The sequence below is a fragment of the Nyctereutes procyonoides genome, unplaced genomic scaffold, assembly GCF_905146905.1.
Source record: "Nyctereutes procyonoides isolate TBG_1078 unplaced genomic scaffold, NYPRO_anot_genome, whole genome shotgun sequence".
In the NCBI taxonomy this organism is placed as follows: domain Eukaryota; kingdom Metazoa; phylum Chordata; class Mammalia; order Carnivora; family Canidae; genus Nyctereutes; species Nyctereutes procyonoides.
Window position 1 is genome coordinate 32,679,461 of NW_026575132.1, and position 23,879 is coordinate 32,703,339.

Here is a 23,879-nt window from a genome sequence, read left to right on the forward strand (position 1 = left end):
CGGGGCAGTTTAAAAAATGGGTAACACTTCCAAGACTGATCTGAGGTCTTGGGCGAAGTCAGAGAAAGTAGGATCCTAAGTGCCATTATTCTGTTCCAGAAAAGGTTAAGCTGTAGAAAAGGCTTGTGAGGAAATTCCAACTTGAAAACAGTTAAAAAGAAAGATACCTATTTGGGACAAAGCTAGAGAACTAAAGAAAGATCTGTGGCGCTCCAGCTAAGAGAATAAAGGGGATGAGACATCTATGAATGACCCACTTTCACCTCTGAGTTTAAGTGAGCATTATAGTTAATAGGGCTATAACCAATACAAGTTCAGTAAAAGGTGCTTGGCCTCAGTAAATATTCCTAAGCTCTAACCATAAAGAAAAACTCTTTTTCTATGTTGCAAACTCTATGGGGTTTTATTCTGATCATCTGTCATCAAATCACTGTTAAGATAAGGAAGCCTGAAGTCTTTTTTTTCCTCACTCAAGGGAACACCATTACAATTTCAATGTATACAAAGATCAGCAACAAGAAGTAACAAAATAAAAAAAAGTAACTGCCAGTTGTTGGTAATAATGCTTCTCAATCTCAAGCATTTTCTTTTACCATTCCCCAATCCAAAGAGTACCAAAGGAGATGTAATACAAACATTTCAATGTGCTATCTGCAGTTTAACAGCCTTAATAACTATGACTATAAAATTTCAAGAGCTACAGTATTTTGGTGGCAATTAGAGTTATTGATATTTCTGAAATTCATTTGAGATTTTACTGTAACTTCAGCAAAAAACTGGCTTTGATATGGCTTTGGAGATAACTGGTCTACAATCTTGACATTATTAAGAAAAATGTGTTCCCATGAATTTAAACTAAACTGATATTTAAAATTCAATAAAAATAAACTGCTTCTGATCAACACACTAATATACTTAAAATAAATTTAATATTGAATAGGAAGAAAATATTTTTCCATTTACAATCAGTATGTTGAGATTAACACTTTTATTAATTCTTTACAGTTAGTTAAGGAGGGACACCTGGGTGGCTCAGTGGAGGAGCGTCTGCCTTTGGCTCAGGGCATGATCCCGAGTCCTGATTGGGCTCCCTGAGAGGTGCCGGCTTCTCCCTCTGCCTACGTCTCTGCCTCTCTCTCTGTGTCTCTCATAAATAAATAAATAAAATCTTTTTTTTTTTTTTTTTTTTTTTTTATGATAGTCACAGAGAGAGAGAGAGGCAGAGACACAGGCAGAGGGAGAAGCAGGCTCCGTGCACTGGAAGCCCGATGTGGGATTCGATCCCGGGTCTCCAGGATCGCGCCCTGGGCCAAAGGCAGGCGCCAAACCGCTGCGCCACCCAGGGATCCCCAATAAATAAAATCTTTAAGAAAAAAAAAAAAAAACAGGAGACTTACACTGCTCAGGGTTCAAGAGCATCCAGGAATATTCCTCAAATGGCTCTGCACATATTAGATGTACCAAATAAAGTTAAAGTTGCAATGAGAAGTAACAAATGTAAGCCACTCCTTAACTATGCTACATGACTACCACAGTGTGAGTGTAACAGCTTTTAACCTAACCTAACTGATTTAGGTCACAGGTCCTCAAGCTCTGTGTGAAAAGAATTATGCCACATCTGCTTTTAAAGGTTAGGGAATGTATGTGACAGCTAGAAGTGGGTCATCAGTTCTAAAGAACAGAAGGAAGGGCAGCCCCGGTGGCTCAGCGGTTTAGTGCTGCCTTCAGCCCAGGGCCTGATGCTGGAGACCCGGAATTGAGTCCTATGTTGGGCTCCCTGCATAGAGCCTGCTTCTCCCTCTGCCTGTGTCTCTGCCCCCTCCTCCCCGTCTCGAATGAATGAATGAGTAAATAACAGAAGGAAAAGATATTAGGACAGTGTGTATTCACGAAGGTCAGTGGAAAGCTACAACAAACAATAAATGAGGTCTCCCTACAATGAAAACAAAAAAACTACTGAGGATTGGGAAAAAGCCATCCTAGGAGCAAATACTTAAAAAGTAATCTGATAAGCAGATTCCCTTTCCCTTGGACATTCTTAGTGCTTGGTAAGCTCATGTGGGAGATCAGAGATGCAGCAGGGTCTTGCTCAGCGGGCACACCAGGTAGCTTCAGTGTATAGACCATTTTTCGGGGCTCACAAAAATAGGTGGCAATGGACTTCCTGAAGAGACACAATCACTTTCCCTTTCATTTTATTTGCATCATCCACTGAGAGAGTCATGGAAAGAAAACCCAAAGTCAGTGTCCAGCAACAAAAATGAGAATGAAAAGGAGGGGTACACTATGCACATGAAAAGCCTCTCTGGCAGCATGACAGGAGTTTGTAATTCTGCAGGTGACTATTTTCTCAAGACAAGGAAGGAGGGATTTAAGAAAACAAGCTTATTCTTTCATATACTAAAGCTTTAATTTCCGCTACTTTATGGAGGAAAGTCTTGTATAATTACTTTCCTGCTTCAAAAGAAAAAAAAACAACCATCCAGCATATATCACACAGGCCAGCCTTTTCGTTTTCCTGACCCTGGCTATAGCTGACCTCTGAGTGTAAAGGCATAGGGGTTCACACCTCGGTCCTCTGCATGCCTCTTGCCCTGGCCCTTCCCCTAAACGTTTCTTCTGAGACTTGCCCCAAATCTGAATGAGATAAAGAAAAGTTAGAAGCATTTGGAATTAGTTCCCCTAGAGACTCAGGCACTCTGCTGGTTCTAGGAGGCTAAGGCTGCAGGAAGTCCAACCTTTGGATAAACGGGTCTAACACATTAAGCTGAATCTAGAGTTCTCATGTAATAAACCTGCTGCCTGAGATCAAGCAAGTAGCACAATCTGTTTACAAACTCTGCAGACTGACCTTAACCGCTGCTTATAATAATCTTCGTCTCCATCATCTCGGCATCTCACTACCTTCCGACCTCTTCCTCCACAGGCAGCTTCTGCTTCTTCCCCAGAACTTGGGGAAAAGTCATCCTCGTTCTCCTGCACCATTACTTTTTTCTGCCGTTTCCAGCGCTTGAGCATGGGATTCAGTTCATAGTCTTTGTCCTCCCCAGTCAGCTTGACCCCCTCTGCCTCCTCCAGCTCCTCCTCTGTGGGTAAGTACTCAGACTCTTCACCCTCAGAATTGCCCTCCGCCTTCAGTCTCATGTCAGACTCCAAAGTTTTCTTTCCTTTGGGCAACCCCACTCTCCCCTGGAAATGAAGAGCTCTTTTCTGGAGCTTCTTGATGTGCTTTTTCAAGCGCCTATCTGTTTTTGAGAGAACTTTGCTTCGCTCATTTGATTTGTTTTCATCGACTGTTGCACTCAGCTCAGAAGCGACCGAGGCTATGGCTTTTCTAGCTGCTCTTTTATTACAAGCTTGCTTCTTCCTCTCAAAAGACAATTTTGCTTGATCTGCCAAATACTTTTCAAAGCCTGATGCTTCATTGAGCATTAGTTTTCTAGGCTTTTTCTCCGATTTCTGAGGAATCTGGGTTCCAAAAGGTGTCATCTGGCCAGTGCGGATGAGCTCTTCCCAAGCAGTCTCCTGAATAGGCATGAGCATGCTGCCAAGACAGGATGGCCCCGGTTCTGAAAGAAAGATGACAATGCATTAGGCACTAGAATAAACCTTTCAGAGAGTACGACAGAAATAGTCACTTCTTCAATAAACAGCACCTACAATTCTCACATTTTTTTTTTAAGATTTTATTCATGAGACACACGAGGTGGTGGGGAGAGGGAAGGGGGGGGAGAGAGAGAGCGCACAGAGACACAGGGTAGAGGGAGAAGCGGGCTCCCCTCAGGGAGCCCAATGTAGGACTCGATCCCTGAACTCCAGGATCAGGCCCGCAGAGCTTAACTGCTGAGCCATCAAGGCATCCCTAACTCACATTTTAAAAATATACCATGGATGGGGGTGCCTGGGTGGCTCAAGCTGTTGGTTTTGGCTCATGTCATGATCTCAGGGTTGTGAGACCAAGCCCCGCAGTGGGCTCCACAATCAGTGCAGAGCCTGCCTGAGATTCTTTCCCCTCCCCTCCCCTCTCCTTCCCCCTCTACTCCTCCTCCTGCTCACACGTGCCCTCTAAAAAATAAATAATAAACATTTTATAAAATCAAAAAAATAAAAACATACCATGGATGTACTAAAGTATGCCATATATAAAGAACAGAATAAAATTTATTATAGCATTCATCATGCCAAATTCAATATACTCCTATTCAAAAAGGTAAATTCTCAGTAACTTTTCCTAAAATAATGCATTATAAATATACTCTCTGCATCCAAAGACAGATAAATGTGTCTGTTTCCTTATCAAAGCGTAGCCCCAGAAGAAAATCTCCCAAGTTTCCATATCACTTCAAATACCAGCATCCACACGGAACTTAAATTCAAGAGAACAGTAAAACTGCAAACACAGAGTCAACACATTCCTAAATAGGTAAAACATAAATGTTTGGGGATCCCTGGGTGGCGCAGCGGTTTGGCGCCTGCCTTTGGCCCAGGGCGCGATCCTGGAGACCCGGGATCGAATCCCGCGTCGGGCTCCCGGTGCATGGAGCCTGCTTCTCCCTCTGCCTATGTCTCTGCCTCTCTCTCTCTGTGTGTGTGATTATCATAAATAAATAAAAATTAAAAAAAAAAAAAACATAAATGTTTGCTCTGCCTGCCCAATATAATAGTCACCTTGTGGCTATTTAAGTTGAAAATTCAATTCCTCAGATGCACTTGCCATATTTCAAGTGCTCAGTGAGCTGTATATGACTAATGGCTACCACAACGGACAACACAGACAGCATTTTCATCACTGCAATCAAGTCTTCTGGACAGCACTGTGTTAGATGTGCAAACTGACAGAACAGGGGACATAAACTGGAAGTTAGGTCATGATAATATAAAGTCACCCAGAAGTCATCCCTCTTTCATTAAGTGAACTTAACCTCCAGCAACATTACTTTACCCACAGCCAAAACACCAATGTAAATAAGGCCAAAGAGGAGGAATCCATATTCGAAAATCTACATTTCTTTTAGTACAGTAATGTCACAGTCAGTTTTTCACTAAATTTGCAGTGAAGAAAAATACACATCAGAAATTACACAAATATTAAGTGTACAGCACAGTGAATTTTCAGGAAAAAACATACCCATACACCAAGATCCAGATCGAGAATCAGAAATTGCTAGCATCACCAGATGCATCCTTCATGGTACCCTCCAGTCTCACACCCCATCCAAAAGAATGGCTGACCACACTATTAACACTACAAACAAGCTGTACCTGACCTTGAACCTTAAGTAACATGGAAATGTTTGTATACTTGTGTCAGTTTATTTTGCTCAACATTATACTTGAGATCAATCCTTATTGTTGAAGATAGTGGCAGTTTGTGAATCTTCATTGCTGTTAGTATTCTATCATCTAACTACACTATAATTTTTCCATCCCACTATTAATGGACATTAGGGTAGTTTCCAGGTTTTAGCTACTATGAATTACATTGCTATGAATATCCCAGTACACATTCTTCAGTATTACATTTATACATAATTCTTTAGGTATGTTAAGTTTTAGCAGACACTGCCAAACAGTTTTTCAAAATGGTCCTATTAATTTGAAGTTTATATGTTTGAGAGTTTCAACTGGTCTACATTCTTGCCATTCTAGCTATTCTGGTACATGTGTAATGGTACCACTTTGTGGTTGTAATTTGCATTTCCTTACTAACTAATGTACTAGGGCAACTTCATTGATTTATTGACTTTCTGAATTGTCACTTTTGAAGAAAATATTCAAGTCTTTAGCCCTTTCCCAAGAGTTCTTTAATACATTCTGGATTCATGTCCTTCAATTAATGTATGTATTGCAAGTATCTTCTCCCACCCTGCAGCCTGCTTTTTCACTCTCTTAATGCTATCTTTTGAACAGAAGTTTAGTTGTGATATAGCTCACTTACCAAATCTTTTCCTTTACAATGAGCATCTTTTGTGTCTCATTAAGTCTTTGTCCCAAGATCATGAAAATACTTTCCTAAGCTATATTCTAAAAAGTTTTGTTTTATCACTCACATTTATATTTCAAATCTATTTGGAATGTATTTTTGTACATGGTATAATAGGCTGAGATTCATTTTACCTTCAAGTGAGTTAGCCCAGCACCACTTACTGAAAAGACACTTCTTCACAGCACTGTATTGCTATACCTGTCATAAGCCAAATGACCACATATTGGGTGGATCTGTTTGCTGGATCCTATATTCTGTCCCATTGGTCTATTTGTCTTTCCTTATGCCAATACCTCACTGTCTTAATTACTATAGGTTGATAAGAGGTCTTGATGTTTTATTCTTCAAAAGTAACTTTTCTTGGCCCAATACATTTCTACATCAATTTTAGAATCAGCTTATTAATGCCCCTACCCTCATCCTATCCTTCCCACCCCAAAATTTCTCCTTCAAAAAAGAAAAAAACAAAAACCCACTGAAGTGGTCAGAGGGCCAAAAGGAAAACCAGGAGCAACTGGAATCCTGGAAGGCACAGAAGTATCTGCTGCTTCAGACAGGCCAAGTGGAACAAAAATGAAAAGGGGCTTTTGGAACTGGGGAAGTAACTATTAATCCTGGGCAAAGTTTTACTAAGGAAGCAAGAGAAGGTAAAATGCAGCAGCAGGTTTTAGGCAGCCAGACAGGAATGAGAAACATGGCACCTCACCAGCAGAAAGCCTCACTCACAGGCCCAACAAATTCTGAGACTGAACTTTATAAATCCTTCTCTCTAGTATTTTTTTCTGTTACCTCAATTCTTCATAATAATTCTCCTATGTTACTAAATAAACTTCTGGAGCTAGCAGAAAATATTTGCTTGGAAAGCTTAAATGCTAAGAAGCCTTAATCTACATTTCAAGTATTAAATGAGCAGCTACCAACAATTTCCAAATACACATCCACCCACACATACACAAAGACTACAAAGATATTTCATTTAAGAGCTTATGCATTTTCTCAAAAGGTTTTCCAAAAGACATCCATCTTAAGCAGTAATAAAAACAAAATCAGAGTCATACTATAACCTGAATGAAGATACATTTTCTTAAATAACAGAAGTGATGCTTGGAAAGCCTGCCAAATACATCCAAAAAATGTATGTAAAAGCAATTCTATGAATGGTGACTGATGATGCTGGGCATAAAAATGTAATTTGATTAAGATGTTGTCTCTGCAGAATTAACTATGCAAGAATGCTAAGCTCCCTAATTTATTGAGTATAATACCAAATGTGCACCAGTAGCCTCTAGTAGATGGAGTTAAACATTTACTTTCATTCTCCAAAACCCCCTTATAACTTAAAAGATATTTGGTTCTGCAGGTGTAGAGAATAAAATTTTCCTAAGTCTGTTTTAAAACTAAGGCAAAGAAACAGATTTTTCTTAAAACCCAGGCCAGAACTAAGGAGCTAAAGGCATCAGGCACCAATTCAAGAACAAAGAGACACTGTTCCCAAGTATCCTTACCTATATCCTCCTCCTCCAGACTGGCATGATCTAGCTCAACTTGTACCTCCACTCCTCCAAGGATGGCCTGGAGACGTTTTTGTTTTGCTGTGATCTTCTTTAGCTGTTGTTCCTTGAATGATAAATATTGAACACAGAAAACAGCAATGAAGTGATTTCTTTTTAAATACAAAAGATAAATTTAAAAACTTTAATCAAGAGCAAAATAGGGACGCCTGGGTGGCTCAGCGGTTGAGCGCCTGCCTTCAGCTCAGGGCGTGATCCTCGGGTCCCAGGATGGAGTCCCACATCGGGCTCCCTGCATGGAGCCTGCTTCTCCCTCTGCCTCTCTCTCTCTCTCTCTCTCTCTCTCTCTCTCTCTCTCTCGGTGTCTCTCATGAATAAATAAAATCTTTAAAAAAAAAAAAAGAGCAAAATAAAACAAATTCTACGTTACTATTACTATAGAGAAACTTATTTGAGCAACTGCCACTTTTCTAACAGGATGTAGGCCCAAAAGCATTTTCATCAGGCAGGAATCCCTGTCCCCAACCACTCTCCTGGCTAGAGGCATTGTCTTCTATGTGCCTGAGCACTTAAGTTCTCATGTACGGACTCTCCACTAACGTGGGAGGTGGAACTGTTCTCCTTGCTTTTCTCCATTACGCACTGGGTCAAATATTAAACTTTTGTTTCTGACCTTATCAACTGATGGGCTATGAGGTCAACAGGCTATGGGGATAACAAACAAACAAAAATGTTAAAAACTTGAAAACGTCAGCCTCCTTTGATAATCTACCATATTTATGATTATCCTTTATAGTAGTCTCCCCAATCACTAGGCTTTAAAAGGAATATACACGTGGATATACTACCCAGCTCAGACCCCTCTTTAACTCGTCTCCCTCCACATCACCAGAGTCCAGCTATGCAAACATTCCTAGGGCCTCTCCAATTAACTAGGCTTATGGTACCTGGTTCTTCTTCCCAAGGTCAAGAATGTTTAAACACCAAATATGAGAGTGAGATAAGGAGAAATGCTAAATATAAATGCCATGTTATACTAAACTGCAATTCCTTTTCTTTCAGTCTTTCCCTCATAATCTCATTTAAACAGCCTTTCTAAAAAACAAACAACAAAAAACAGCCTTTCTCTCTGAATAGTCTATCTCTAACCATCAAAGGGCTATTTTAGAAAGACAGGAATATAGAATTGACTTAGACTAGTACCTAAAACGGACCAAAGTCTGGTCCTTGCTGCTCCTTGAAACCTCTCAGCCCACCAGAAGCCCGAGGTCAGAGGTCTCTGCATGTTCATTCACACGCTCCCACAAGAGGCCAGATGTCCTCTCTTTGCTCTGGGGAAACCCCAGTGGCCTGAAACCACTGCAAGCTCTGACCTTTGGGCTGTTATTCTGGAGATGGGTGATAGAAGATGGGATGGCAAAGATAATGGACTGGTGAGTGGAAAGCAAAAGGAGGCATTGAGTCTATAGACATCAGTAGTGGAAGTTAAATAAGAGATGCAAGGACTCTACTCACTGTAGTGCATCAACTGTCAGCACAAGGATATTTGCTAGTAATTTCAGATAGCAGAAATCAAATGATCAAAACTAGTCATTCCTACCTACTTTTGCTATGTTTTCAATAAAGCATAAATTCTAAAAAATGTTTCAAACCTCATAAAAACAGTGTCATAAGTAACAGATATTCCCTACCCTGAAATTGCACAACCCTAAGTGCAGACCCATCAATGTGGCCAGGTGATAACCATACCTAACAAGAGTGAGTGTGAGTGTGTGAGGGAGTGTGAGTGTGTGATGGCTGTAGCAACAAGAAACATTGTGTACATAATCAGGACAAACAGGAGCTAAGCAAAAAAAAAGAAAGTTCACACAACACAAGAGACTGATGAAAGGCTAGTATGCCACACAGGAAACTAAGCTGAGAAAAAAAAAAAAAAGCACAACAAGGAAGACTGTAATTATAAACAGCAAAAAGGTGGCAAGCAAAGTCAACAAGGGAACCTTATCTCAAATGTGTGTGTATGCATGTGTGTATTTTAAAAGATATTCTTTAACAGAAGATATTAAAGGGAAGCAGCTGAAATATTAAACATAAAAAAGGAACTCAAAGTTTTCTATAATAGATTTTTCCTTCCTGTCTTAACTGTTCTTCAGAATATTTCCCCAATATTACATGTACAGAAATGATGACTTTTTTCAAAAATGCAATATTTAATATATTTGGAATCACCTTATTATACTTCTGTCGTTTTACAGAATCTAGTTTCCTGTTGACATTTCTGTTGGTGGCAGCTTGAGGACTAAGCTGTTCAATAATTTTATTGATTTGCCTTAGGGATGTCGTACATGACCTGAAAAATAAAAATAAAATGTCTATTTTCCACTCTGGTAACATTTTGTTATAGTGTAATATGAAGACAGAAATGCTACAAAGATGTCCTTTTACTTATTATTAACTAAAAGATAAAAGAAACTAAACCAGAATGCAAATTCTTGTTGGCCACATATACAACTCGAAGGGTTATTAGAAGTTTAAGAAGTTTAACTGCTAGTGTTTTCTTTGATCTGGCTGATTGAAATCAGCACAATCTCATTTGTAAGCTGTTTCATTGATTCTACAAGCATTTTAAGTGTCTGCCTGATTCAAGAGATTGTACGAAAACAACGTGCAATAAGTTGTCCTCTTAGATGAAAAACAATGTCCATAGGTGGTTTGAGCTTTATTTTTTAAGATTTTATTTTTTAGAGCAGTTTTAGGTTCACAGCAAAATTGAGAGGAAGGTACAGAGACACCCATATATTGCTTCCCCAAACACAAACACCATCCCCCATTATCAACAACCCACAGATGATTTTTTAAAGCCCATTCTGGAAGTTATCTGAAGTTTGGAAAAGTACTAAAAATGCTGACTTTTTTTTATATGTCAGGTATCTGTGACAACTGGAAGGCTTGCTGTAGCATAATATTTTATACTGTAAAAGAAAAAAAAACTCTAATACAATGCTCTTAAAACAGATACCATAACTCTCAATTTTCAAAACACAAATTCAGTCTTGACACTTGTATAATTTGCTGTTTGTACCCTTTGTGGACTTCAGGATAAAAGATGTTATCAATGCATTCTAACCACGTGTCACCATGGAGCTAGTGTTAATCTGTGTGGTAATTCTGCAGCACTCTGGTGTCACCTATGTAAGCAGTAGGCACATTTCCACAGTCAAATGTAAAGGTGTGTTCCTTATGAAGGGTCAAGTTCCTCATACCTGAAGATCAGACTACAAGTATTCCAGAATACCTGCTACTTAAGAGGCCAAGAGGACACACCAGGAAGCTGCTGGCAGAAAACATGTCCTTTAAGTTCCAACAGCCATTTGTACCACAGTCTCCCCGGCCAAGGGTAGCCAACAGCTCATTCTTCCCTCCTTTCCCCTCCTCCAGCCATTCCCATCTGAGACTGCACCATCCTTCCATCCATCCCTTTCCTCTTTCCTGCTTGCCCTGACACAGTCTAGAACAATGGCTAAGACAGGGCAGACCAGCAATAGGGAATGAGCTGAATCTTCACCTGTCCTGCCCTTCTAGCCCACGTCCAGAGCCTACTTCTCTAACACACAAATGACATTTCCATGGGACTTCATCTTTCTATAGTCACAAGTAGGACAGAAGAAAGGAAAAGCAATGAGTTGTTTCTCATTATTTCTAGAAATGCAAATCTGAAAAATTACCAAAAGACTGAGACTTGGTTTAGACACAGGAAACTGGAAAGAAACTACAGAACAAGAGAAAAATGGGAGGAGGGGTGATGTGGCGATGTGTTCCTGGTATCTCAAGTAGGACACATCACACCTTTGGGTACACTCTGAAAACCATTTTGTGCACATGCTTATGAATTCCAGGGTACTCACAACAGTACTTCTCTCTAGGACATTATGCATAAACAGGTTGCTATGAGCTGGCATGAAAGCCTGACTACAATGTTCAATGTTGCTCCTGAGGGAAAGGGCTAGGGTTCACACACAAGGGTAAGAACTACCCTAATTGCCTCCATCTTCCAAATAAGAGGTTCTATAAATCTCCTAAATTTCTGGAATACTACAACTACTATCTGAATTTCTCCATCACATGTAGACAAAAATTCTGCAACCAGAGAAGATGGTCCACACTCACGTGAGATCATCCAGGACTGATTGATACTCCTTCTCCACATCAGCAAGATGGGCTACACGGCTGGCCTCATGAATGGCACTATCCACCTGCTGAAGCACACCCTGTTCCAGCACGTCCTGGTCATACACATCCACACCTAACCCCTGCAGTTCAAGGGCCTGTGCACTTGGCTCCACCGTCTGTATCTGATGTCTGTCGATATGCAGCAGGGCTGGCCCTCTCCTCAGAACTTCCGATGAACGCCCCTCGGCAGAAGCGGACGGTCCATTAGCAGGAGAACAAGAGGGGAGGCTCTCCTCCACCTCCATATTGCCATCATCTTCTTGTTTGATTGTCATTTCTTGTTTATCACTGACACACTGACTTTGCTCAGTCTTGCTGAGCAAATAGTCTTGCTCCTGAGTTTGACTTGAGTGGGAGATTCTCGCATTTTGCATCCTCTACAGATGATCTAAAAAGAAAAAAAAAAGTAAGAAGTCAAATTTTGGTTATAAAGAATTGATATTTATATAGTTTCTTAAAACTTTTATAATTAAAGAATGATTTTTTAAAAGATCGAGTAATAATCCTCCAATGAGAAATTCAAGTCTCCAAGTATTACTTTTCTTAAAATGGCATAAACCATACATCTTCTTGAGTTCTGATAGTAAATAAGAAAAATTAACCAAAGGAAAAAGAAGACAAACAAGAAGAAAAAACACAGTATCAACAACAAAGGACATTTGGAGAGCCAGCTAAGAAAAGTGGCAACCAAAATCTTGACTGACACCCTAAGAGTCTCCTCCAAATCAACTGAAGTCATTTGACTGCTCTACTTTCCAAGTTAACATCTTCACTGCACTATGGCACCAATGATTCACAATACAGCAGCATGATCAACTGTGATATATGAATTTAGTGAAGTAAGGAACAAATTTCTCTATGAATCTGACCCTAGAAACTTTTAGGTTGAACATTTACAAAAACTCTGAATGAGACATAGTATCACCACTAAAATCTGAATCTGAGAAAGATTAAATACTCTCAAAAATAACCCCATTTCAGGACCCATGGGTGGCTCAGTGGTTGAGCGTCTGCCTTTGGCTCAGGGTGTGATCCCAGGATCCAGGATCAAGTCCCACATAAGGCTCCCTGCAGGGAGCCTGCTTCTCCCTTTGCCTATGTCTCTGCCTCTCTATCTTTCATGAATAAATAAATAAAATCTTAAAAAAAAAAAAAAAACATTTCAATGTACAGTACAATTTCCTGCCAATCAGGTTGGCAAAACAGGCTGGGCCTGATAATATCCACTAAAGACATGGAAGATGCCCCCTCACACAACATCAGTGGCAATATAAACTACTAAAACTCTTTGGGAAGGCAATTTAACAGTATCTACCAAGACTTTAAATGCACATGACCAGGTATCTATACCAAATATTCACATATATATAAGCATGTTCACTGTAGCAAGTCAACAGTTTAATAAAGGCATTAAGTATTTCTAGTAACAGTGATATGAAAATCTTGTAAACTGAAAAAAAATCTAATATGAACACATTTATGTTGGATTTAAAAATGTATTCTGCATCTGTATGTATGGAATGCATTCAAAGTGATCTGGAGATATACACTAAATCTGCAACCCTTGGGGAGGAGGAACAAGAAGAAACAGGGACGAATTAAGGAAGCTTTCACATTTCACTCCACATACTCTTAGAAGCTCCTTGAATGAAAATGTACTCGCTGTGTTGCCTGTATAACTCTATCTAATAAATACATCAAAAAGCAATGCAATAACCAAGAGACAGCCTTGCTTTTTAAAGTCAATAAACTAAGATTTCTTTCACCACCAAAACTTTATTTATATAAAAATACCAGAAGCCCCACTGATTTCTCATTAAATAAAACCATCTTGGCAGCCAAGCACTAGGATACAAAGATGCCAAGAACTTAGCACCATCCCTTCCAGAGTAGCTGACTCTCTAGAGGTGAAACATGTCAATAACAAGAGCAGGGCAGGTCTGTAGAAGAGGCACGCACAAGAAGCCACCTGGAAACAGAGGAAGGAACAATGCATTGAGTCTGGTGCTAAAGAAACATATACAAGCTAAGATCTGAATCCCCGGCCCAGAGTCTGATATACAAAAGATGCTTCACATATGTTGAACAGAAGTAAGTTTAGAGAAGAGTCTAAAATAACAAGTCTGATGTGAACAACTGAGTCACTCGTGAATTCAGTGATAAAAATGAAAATCTCAGAAAGGAAGCAGATGGGAAGCAGAAGGAGGGGCTGGTAGAGAGCTTATTAGCCACAGGTAACATGTCCAGCATGCAGTCAGAAATGCAAATCTAGGCTCAAGAAAAAAGTCTGGATGAGATGTGGATGCAGCCCAAGGAATCCCAAGGCTATAAGTACCAGAGATCCTTTCAGAGGGTAAGAAGAGGCTAACACTGCAAAGGTTAAAAGTTAACCGCAGAGTAAAAAGTTCCTCCTTTCTATGGGCCTTCTGATTATTTTCAGAAGAAAGGATCAGCTTGGTGCTCTATCATTAGGTAGTCGGCATTTTCTTTCTTTCTTTTTTTAAGATTTTATTTATTCATGAGAGACACAGAGAGAGAGGCAGAGACATAGGCAGAAGAAGCTGGCTCCATGCAGGGAGCCCCTATGTGGGACTCGATCCCAGGACCCTGGGATCACACCCTGAGCCAAAGGCAGACACTCAACCGCTGAGCCACCCAGGCATCCCTAGCTAGCCGGCATTTTCAACACAGTGGGCAGGATTCTGGCTCAGAGCCTTCATGATAGCTGGAATTTAACAACTCTGTTTTCATTGTTCTTATTTGTATGTATACAAAGATTCCTCTCTTAGTTAAAAAAAAAAAAAGACATCAATTCAATCAAAAATCTTAATATTGCAGTACAAAGACAAGACTAAAATAATGTTTGGTGAAAACTTCTAATACAAAAGGAGGAAGAAGGAATGGTTAAAAATGGGAAATGATATGGCAAATTCATGTAAGGAAACCAGAAGGCGAGCAGTAAATTTGGAAATTAGCAGGTCACTAATTACCTTAGTAAAAGTTTCAGTGGAGCCATGAGGGCCAAAATCAGACAGTGAGGAGTTAAGTGATTTGATCAGGAAATGGAGGCCATAGGTGGGTAGCCTACCCTCTAAGGAACCTGGCTGGAAGGGAGATATGTGGAATGATAAATGTAACAATGAAGGGGGTTGGGGTTGGAAAATTAGGTCAAGAAAAACTACGGAAGCAATAGGGGCAAGGAGATGTATATGGAGGTAACCTACAGAGACAAGGATACAGATGCTGAGGAGGAGAATAGGTTGTACAAGACAGCAGGGACCAAATGCAGATGGAAACAGAAGACACATCTTTCTCTGACCCTGGCAGAAGGATGATCTTCATGAATCTAAATCTTTAAGGAGGAGAGAAGCTAAAGTGGACCAAAGAGAAAATATCCCAATTCTGGGATCTTCGGCATCTCCTGAGTCAAGGGACGAAGTTGGGATGGAGGCTGGAGAAGAGTAAGAATCTGGAATAAATGTCCTATAGAAGGGAAAAGCCAATGGGGAACAAACACTGGTGACATAAGTGTGGAGCCCCCCAAAACCACAAACTGACAACAATCCCCAAGGCTATACAATTTCCTCCTTCCGTAATTACCAGTCCCAGGGGAAATGTCATTGTTGCGGTTTTTTGGAGAAGCAGCAGGACAAAAGGGCATGGATACATGGATGCCATGCTGAGGAAAAGAGTAGTTTAAGTAACTGAACTCTGGGTCCAAGCTGGACAGATTTAAAAAAGAAACAAAACAAAACAATCCAGAACAGACTGGGATAGGAAGGGAGGGAAGGAGAGAGGAAGACCAAGAAGCCACCCGGTGTGACTATGGACCAAAAGGCAAGTCTCCTGGGAATGAGAGCTGAAAACCAGGAGGTTCTTATCAGAAGATAAACAGTTTCAGAAGTGAAATAAATCATCCATTCAACAAATATTTGAGAGTTGATTATACCAAGCAGTGTACTAGGTTAACTAGTTTTTGTCGCCATAGAGCTTAGAGTCCCCTGGGGAGACACACACTTTAAGAACCATAAACATTTATACGTATTTACAATTTTAAATATGTATATTCATATATAAATTATACACACAAATGTAGGTATGGTAACTGCTATAAAAATACAGGATTCTTAAGGCCAAAATAACAGAGGAACCTAATTGACAGTGCAGAAGTAGGTGAGAAAGGAGGTTTCTGTGATAAAGTAATATCTGAGCCAGTATCTGAAGGATGAATAAGGTCAAAAGTGGAATGAATATTCTGGAAAGAAACGTGTAATGTCTAAGACTAGTAAAAGATGGTACACTTGGGAAAATGAAAGGGTGGAACACTGGGAATTTTTTACTTTATCCTCCATGAATAACTGAGTTAAAGCTGCTGATAAGGACTCCTTTCATTGTGTAAATCTTACGGAATATCTTCTAACACTCTGTAAGGTGCAGTCCTCTGGGAAAACAGTATCTTCACTGTCCTCTCCTTTGAGCACTGGGGCTTCTCCTAGGCGAGCTGGATTCTAGTCTGCAGATTTGGTTGTACACATGCCTGCCTAGCTGAGGAGGGAGTGGGGCATAAGTGAGGATGGAGGGGTAGGTAAGATCACAAAGGACCTGGGAACACGTGAACTTGGATTTCATTCCCATTGCAATGGGATGATTTTTAAGAGTTTTTAAATCTTTTTTATTTTTAAGAGTTTTAAGCAGGGTGATGATGGCATGACCCATCTCATGTTCAGAAGAGACCACCTGGCCTCTGTATGGATAACAGATCCGAGGAAGCAGCACAAGGAGGTGATGGGAGACGTATGGGTGAGAAGTGATGGCAACTTGGAACAGGGTGGTAGCAGTGAAGACGGATGCTACGTGGGAAATCAATGTTACAGCATTCGTATACAGACTGCTCCATCTTCCTTCACACGTTCCCATTTGACAGTATCAATGCCCCAAGTGCCTGACTTGTATTTACCCCGATCCTCTCTTGCAAGTAACTCCAGTGCTCTAATCTAAACCGAACAGGGCTGCGCTGATCCTGATCCTGATCCTGATCCCGCGCGCCGGCGCCGACACGAAGCCCAGAAGTCGAGGTTTCGCGGCGGGCCCGCCCGCTAGCCTGCTGCCAGCCTGAAGCTGGGACCCGCCGCAGTCCCAGGTGAGCGCTGTGCTCGTCACTTCCGGCCGCAGGTGCGCCAGCACCGACCGCGCGCGCCCATCGCGAGGGCCAGCTCCCGGGCGGCCGGCGGAGGGGCTCCCTCCAGGCGGCCGGATACCCGAGGCAAAGCCACCGGCGCCTGAAAGTCCCAGCGGGGCCCAGACGTCCCCCGCCCGACCTTCAACCAGGCCGCCCCAACACTCACCCCTGGGCCGCGCGGCCCCCCGAGCGGAAACGCAGACACCACGGCCGCCAGCAGCTGAGAGGCCAGCCCGGGGCGGCCCGGCGCATGCGTCTTCGGTCCCCCGGAAGCACCGCCCCAAGCGTGACCCGACGGGCTGGCGCGGCAGGACCCAAGGCGCACGCGCCAGGCCGACACGGACGAGCGCGCCCAAGCACGTGACTTTTAAGGAGGCGTGTGGCCCCGCCTTTCTGCCCGCGCGTTCTGCGTTGTCTGGTTTTGAGAATTAAAAGCTGTGACTCCAGGAAGAGAGAGAGAGGTATGCCGTGAACCCCAAAGAAAGTAAGGTTGGAGAAGGGAGGTGGCTTGAACGCCACATCTCAGGACCCACGCACGGCGGACGCCGTCCTGCCGCTCAGCCCCCGGCACGGCTGTTCGCGCGCGACGAGGGGAGACGGGCCCGTGGCGGGGCTGGTGAGTGTGTGGCCCACGCGTGCAGCGGGCCTACGTGACTGTCCGCACTGCGTGACTGAATCCATCAAATCTGGCCCGTCAGAGAGGTAAGAGAGACTTTGAGCCCGATGAGAGTGTCTGCTTGGAGCTTTCGAAGAGACAAAATATCCACGCCTAAGCTGGCGACAAGCGGAGGAGACCAGGCTTTACCTGAGAAAGGAGCGGCCTGTGGTGGGTGCCTGCCGGCTTACCCAAAGAGGCGGCTTCTCAGCCCCGGGAGTCCGGCGCTGCAGGGCGGTGGATTGACCAGGGCCAGCGCCGGCTCCTAGCAACTCAGACAAGGTCTCTGCGTTCTGGGGGGTTGCTTGGTTTGGTTTGCTTCTTGAGGAAAACATCTCTGGGCCTGGGTAGGGAAGTGCCTTCCTCATCTTAAAGCCTGAAGTGGGATAACAGGAAAAGGGGCTAGGAAACTACTGGGTAATAGTAATACCACAATCTCTCTCCTGTCAGCAGCACCAACCTACATTTGCCTCAAGTCATCCTACACACACACACACACACACACAGAGTCATCCTACACACAAAAAATGTAACTTTGTCTTTTATTTTTTTTTGATTTTTTATTGGAGTTCAATTTGCCAACATATAGCATAACACCCAGTGCTCATCCCGTCACGTGCCCCCCCCTCAGTGCCCGTCACCCAGTCACCCCAACCCCCCCACCCACCTCCCCTTCCACTACCCTTTGTTCATTTCCCAGAGTTAGGTGTCTCTCATGTTTTGTCACCCTCACTGATATTTTCACTCATTTTCTCTCCTTTCCCTTTATTCCCTTTCATTAAATTTTATATTCCCCAAATAAATGAAACCGTATATTGTTTGTCCTCCTCCGATTGACTTACTTCACTCAGCATAATACCCTCCAGTTCCATCCACGTCGAAGCAAATGGTGGGTATTAGTCATTTCTAATGGCTGAGTAATATTCCATCGTATACATAGACCACATCGTCTTTATCCATTCATCTTTCGATGGACACCGAGGCTGGTGAGTTTTTCCTCCTAGTCATTTTGCTCAGTGCCGAGTGGCCAAAAACAAGTTGTACTTGATAGAAGCGCAAACTCTTCTCACTGTAGCACTACAGCTGTTCTCTCTTTAAATCTCAGACTGAATTCGTAGGTTTTCAGGATGATTTGAAAGTTATCCAGGTAAGTTGGTGGGGACAGGTGACTTGGGGACCCTACTCTTCTGCCATCTTACCCCACCTCCTAACTTTGTTTTTTAAAAAGGAATAAAGAATTCTAGTGATCTCCTGGATACAGTTACTGAGAATAGAAAGGCATTGGTAAGATATTAGTTTTAATGCTTGAATTTGAAAGCTGTTTCTCCCAGATATACAGTGGCTCCCAACCATTTTGAGAATGAGGCTCCCTTTTAAATATGCACTATCTTGCTGAGCCCCCATGTATCAATCAGAATTTGGACAAGAAGTAGATGCTACACTCAAACTACAGGAGAATCAATAACTTCTACAAAGATGTGGACAGGATTAAGAAAACAACTCAGGATGGCACAGTACCCCTGAGGCTAGCAAGACTTCAGGACCTATTCCCTTACATTATGGGCTAGATTGCATCCCTCCAAATTCAACTGAAATCCTAACCCCCAATACCTCAAATGTGACTATATTTTGAGATAGGATCTCTAAAGACCCCAAAAACCTTTTATTAAGTTAAAATGAGGTAATTAGGGTAGACTCCAATCCAATATAATTGGTGTCCTTATGAAAAGAGGAGATTGGGGCATTGGACATGCACAGAGGAAAGACCATGTGAAGACCCTGGGAAACAGCAACCATCTACAGTTCAAGAAGAAAGGCCTCAGAAAAGACCAGCCCTGCCAACCCTTGATCTCAGACTTATAGCCTCCAGACTGTGAGAAAATAAATTTCTCTTTTTTAAGCCAGCCAATTTGTAGTAAGTACTATATTATGGCAGCACTAACATGAATACACCATCCCTGTGCATGAAACGGTAATGGTAAGACATTGATTCAGAAGAGAATAGTTGAATGGAAAAGACCAATTGAAATGTATCAACCCATGATCACTCAGTGAGAGGGAACTGGGGAAATAAACACCCCGAACTCACTACCCTTCTATTATTTCATCTGTTGTTGCCTCCCACCAGCCAAACTTACTGACAGCCAGAGGGCAATGGAGCCTGTTGATGCCATTCTGTATAGATCAGCCTCTTCAGGCCTAGGTTAGGGTTGATAGAGATGGAGAGTAGGTTTGGAGCATCAAACTGAAAAGATGCATTATACCCTACACAATTGTATTCATCCTTTTAGTATCCCTTTAGGGTAGAAAATGCGTAATGAAACAGTCACCATTAATTCAGTAAAGCTTTTTAGATGAATTTGTATTTAGTTAATTGAAGTATCTATGTACTTTCTCTAAGCCAAGTTTCTTCTGACCTCTGTGGCCTGAAAGTAGTAATGTCACATTAGCAGCAACAGCTTAGATTTTGATGATTCCTGTGCTTACCTGAATACCCCAAAATCCCTCTTTCACTCATGCCCTTATGAATGGAATACAGGGGATCCCTGGGTGGCGCGGTGGTTTGGCGCCTGCCTTTGGCCCAGGGCGCGACCCTGGAGACCCGGGATCGAATCCCACATCGGGCTCCTGGTGCATGGAGCCTGCTTCTCCCTCTGCCTATGTCTCTGCCTCTCTCTCTCTCTCCCTCTCTCTCTGTGACTATCATAAATAAATAAAAAATAAAAAAAATATTAAAAAATGAATGGAATATAGTGCCCTTATAAAAAGAGGTCCCAGAGAGATCCTTCACCCCTTCTGCCATGTGAAGACACAGCAAAAAGATGACTGTCCATGAACGAGGAAGTCAGCTCTCACCAGACGCCAAATCCATCAGCATCTTGATCTCAGATTTCCCAGCCTCCAGAATTAGGAGAAATAAATTTCTGTTGTTTCTAAGCCACCAGGTCTGTAGTAGTTTGTCAGCAGCCTGAATGGGTTAAGATAAATTATAAGCAATTACTTATAATATTCATTTATGAACTTCAGTTGCTGAATGTCAACCAAAACCTCTCCTTTCCCCCCGACATCCATTCAGTCTCCAAGTTCCATCAGTTCCACCACCCATAGATAGATTACATGTCTATCCCATCTTCTCCATTCCCTATGTTCAGTTTTCTTGACTGTTGCAACCAGTCTCCTAGCCCAGTCTTGTTCCCTACCCATGCACTTGGGTGAGGATTTCAAACCCTTTGGATCATGTCTCTCCTCTGCCTCAGACTGACCTCTGCAGGAAAAAATCCAAACTATTTAACATATTATCCAAGCCATTTTATTATCCTGCCCAGTCTGATTTTTTTCTATATCATTTTTTGTTCTCTCAAGATTTAAGGAACTATTTACTATTCTATTTGTAATGTGCTGCAGTCATCTTGAACTGGCTAGCACCATTGTGTGCACCTCTTTCCAACTGCCTTAGTTTGCTCAGGCTGCCATAACAGAATACCATGCATTGGGTGGCTTAAACAACAGATACTTATTTTCTTACTGTTCTAGAGGCTGAAAAGTCTAATTAATCCTGGTGAGGACTCTTTTCTGGGTTCACAGATAGTTATCTTCTCACTGTCCTCACATGGTAGAGAGAGTTCTGGTGTCTCTTCCTTTTTTAATTGATTGATTGCTTGATTTGAGAGAGAAAAAGAGTGAGGGTGGGGCAGAGGAAGAGGAGAAAGCAGACTCCCCACTGAGCAGAGATCCTGACTCGGGGCTCTATCTTAGGACCCCCAAGATCATGACCTTAGCCAGAGGCAGATGATTAATCATTGAGCCACACAGGTGCTCCTGTCTCTTCCTAATCACATAAGGGCACCAACTCTAACAGATTAGGACCCATGCCACCCTTAAGATCTTATTTACCTTAGGTATTTCCTAAAGGCTCTAAGTACAGTCACATTAGGGCTCCAACATATGAATCAGTGGCCTCACATTGGTAACTTGAAATTGACCACGTGGGAGTATATACTACAGAAACAGACAAATTCTATGAACCAGAGTTTTTGATAGGAGGGGGACAGTTTATTTTTTCCCAGCATATTGCTACTTGTTATTCTCAGGCCTATATGACTTTGCATATGGGTCTCTCTGCTTGGATTTCTCTCACCCATTCCAAAGTTTCTATTTTCTGAAGCTTTCTCTGATCCTCTAAATAGAATTAGGCCTTCGCAGCTCCTTCTGCACCCCAAACCGCATCTCTACTATGGTACTTATTACTTTGGATTTTAATACATTTTACATAACAAGGACTTTTAAAGCCCTAACTGTGGACCAGGTTTTGTCCTGAGAGCTTTAAAAATATTAACTCTCTTAAATATGACCATAATTATCACTGTGCTTTTACTTTCTGTTTAGTGTTCAGTGTAAGAAACTCTCTCCCTACCTCTACAAAACAGAAGGACTAAGTTGACTCTCATTTTTCAAAACTTCAGGGTAGTTGCAATGCCCCAATTTGATTCCCCTTCCTCAGAAACATGGAAAAACTAAAACTAAAAAAAAAAAAAAAATAGGGGCGTCTGGGTTGCTCAATGGTTGAGCATCTGCCTTCAGCTCAGGTCATGATCCCAGGGTCCAGGGATCGAGTCCCACATCAAGTTCCCCGCAGGGAGCCTGCTTCTCCCTCTGCCTTTGTCTCTGCCTCTCTCTGTATCTCTCATGAATAAATAAATAAAATCTTTTTTAAAAAAAAATATGTTGGGATTCGGCAGCGACCGCAGCACAGACCGGATCCCTCTCCTCTCTCCAGCTCGCTCGTTCGCCTCGCTCCGCTTCCTCTGCAACCATGTCTGACAAACCCGATATGGCTGAGATTGAGAAATTCAATAAGTCCAAATTGAAGAAGACAGAAACGCAAGAGAAAAATCCTCTGCCTTCAAAAGAAACGATTGAACAGGAGAAGCAAGCAGGCGAATCGTAATGAGGCGTGCGCCGCCAATATGCACTGTACATTCCACAAGCATTGCCTTCTTATTTTACTTCTTTTAGCTGTTTAACTTTGTAAGATGCAAAGCGGTTGTATCAAGTAAATGACTGTGCTGCCCCTTTCCACATCAAAGAATGGAGAACTACTGACAACGAAGGCGCCTGCCTTTCCCATCTGCCTGGCTGGCTGGCTGGCTGGCAGGGAAGGAAAAGAACTTGCATGTTGGTGAAGGAAGAAGCTGGGTGGGAGGACAGTGAGATCTAGAGTAAAAAACCAAGCTGGCCCAAGGTATCTTGCAGGCTGTCAAAATGCAGTTTAATCAGAGTGCCATTTTTTTGTTCAAATGATTTTAATTATTGGAATGCACAATTTTTAATATGCAAATAAAGTTTTAAAACGTGAAAAAAATATTTTGGAAGTGCATTGAACACTGTGCAAAACTGATAAATCTAAAAATAGAGGTAAAAGCATATTATTTAGAATTATGTTAGCCACCACTACAAAAAGTAACGTTAAATATAGGTTGAATAAGTGAACAAATAATTTTTAAAGCAATGAATATATAACAATGGTTATATGATTCCTTTGAAATATATTTGTATATATGTGTGTTTGTGTGCATGTGTATATACAGGGGGAAGTGTGGTGTGGAGATGAGGAATAGTGTCCCTACTTTGGACACCATGACATTCTGTGCCTTTGCCTCTCTTAGTCTCACTGTTTCATATATTCTGTCCAACTTTCTCTTTACCCTGACTTTTTCTCAAATCCCTCCCAGATTAATTTTGGGCACTGCTTTTTTCTATAATCTTTTAGGGTCATTACAGAATCATTACATGGGTAATCATTACATTAATTTTAGGGTCATTACATGGGTGATTACAGAATCAACAAACACCTTACTCTCCAAAGCTGATATATAAAAGTAAAGAACAAGAAATCCTGTCATTTGCAACAACATGGATGGACCTAGAGGGTATTTTGCTAAGTGAAATAAATCAGACAAAAAAAGGTAGATACCATATGATTTCACTTATATGTGAACCCTTAAAAAACAATGAGAAAGCAAAACAAAAACAGATTCATAAAGACAGAGAACAAACTGGTGATTGCTGGAAGAAAGGGGTGGATCAAATACATGAAGGAATTAAGAAGTACTACTTCCAGTAACCTCCAGTAATAAAAGAAGTCACGAGGATACAAAGTACAACACAGAATACAGTCAACAATATTGTAATAACTTTGTATACTGACAGACAGATGGTAAATGATGTAAGAAAGAACAATGGGGTTTGAAGCCATGGCCAAGAAAGAATTTTTGAGACGTCTTTGCTGCAAAAAGGTGATTTTATTAAAGCACAGGG

General features: G+C 41.7%; 2 protein-coding genes across 4 annotated transcripts in view; one reads left to right on the forward strand and one right to left on the reverse strand.

The window, feature by feature from the left end:
• The window catches only part of ERCC6 (ERCC excision repair 6, chromatin remodeling factor), a 75,450-nt gene extending 58,301 nt beyond the window's left edge, over nt 1–17,149 (reverse strand). For all 3 annotated transcript variants that reach the window (XM_055345137.1, XM_055345135.1, XM_055345134.1), the window contains exons 1-5: nt 17,073–17,149; nt 11,665–12,115; nt 9,727–9,847; nt 7,492–7,603; nt 2,852–3,569 (exon numbers count right to left, since the gene is read on the reverse strand). In XM_055345137.1, the coding sequence (XP_055201112.1) occupies nt 2,852–3,569; nt 7,492–7,603; nt 9,727–9,847; nt 11,665–12,101 (1,388 nt within the window). In that variant the 5' untranslated portion in view covers nt 12,102–12,115; nt 17,073–17,149. The remainder of the gene's footprint in view (nt 1–2,851; nt 3,570–7,491; nt 7,604–9,726; nt 9,848–11,664; nt 12,116–17,072) is intronic.
• Nucleotides 17,150–22,300: 5,151 nt separating this feature from the next.
• Nucleotides 22,301–22,923, forward strand: LOC129523045 (thymosin beta-4-like). The gene has a single exon (XM_055345692.1). The coding sequence runs from the start codon at nt 22,375–22,377 to the stop codon at nt 22,507–22,509; it is 135 nt and encodes a 44-aa protein (XP_055201667.1). The 5' UTR covers nt 22,301–22,374; the 3' UTR covers nt 22,510–22,923.
• The last annotated feature ends 956 nt before the right edge of the window (nt 22,924–23,879 follow it).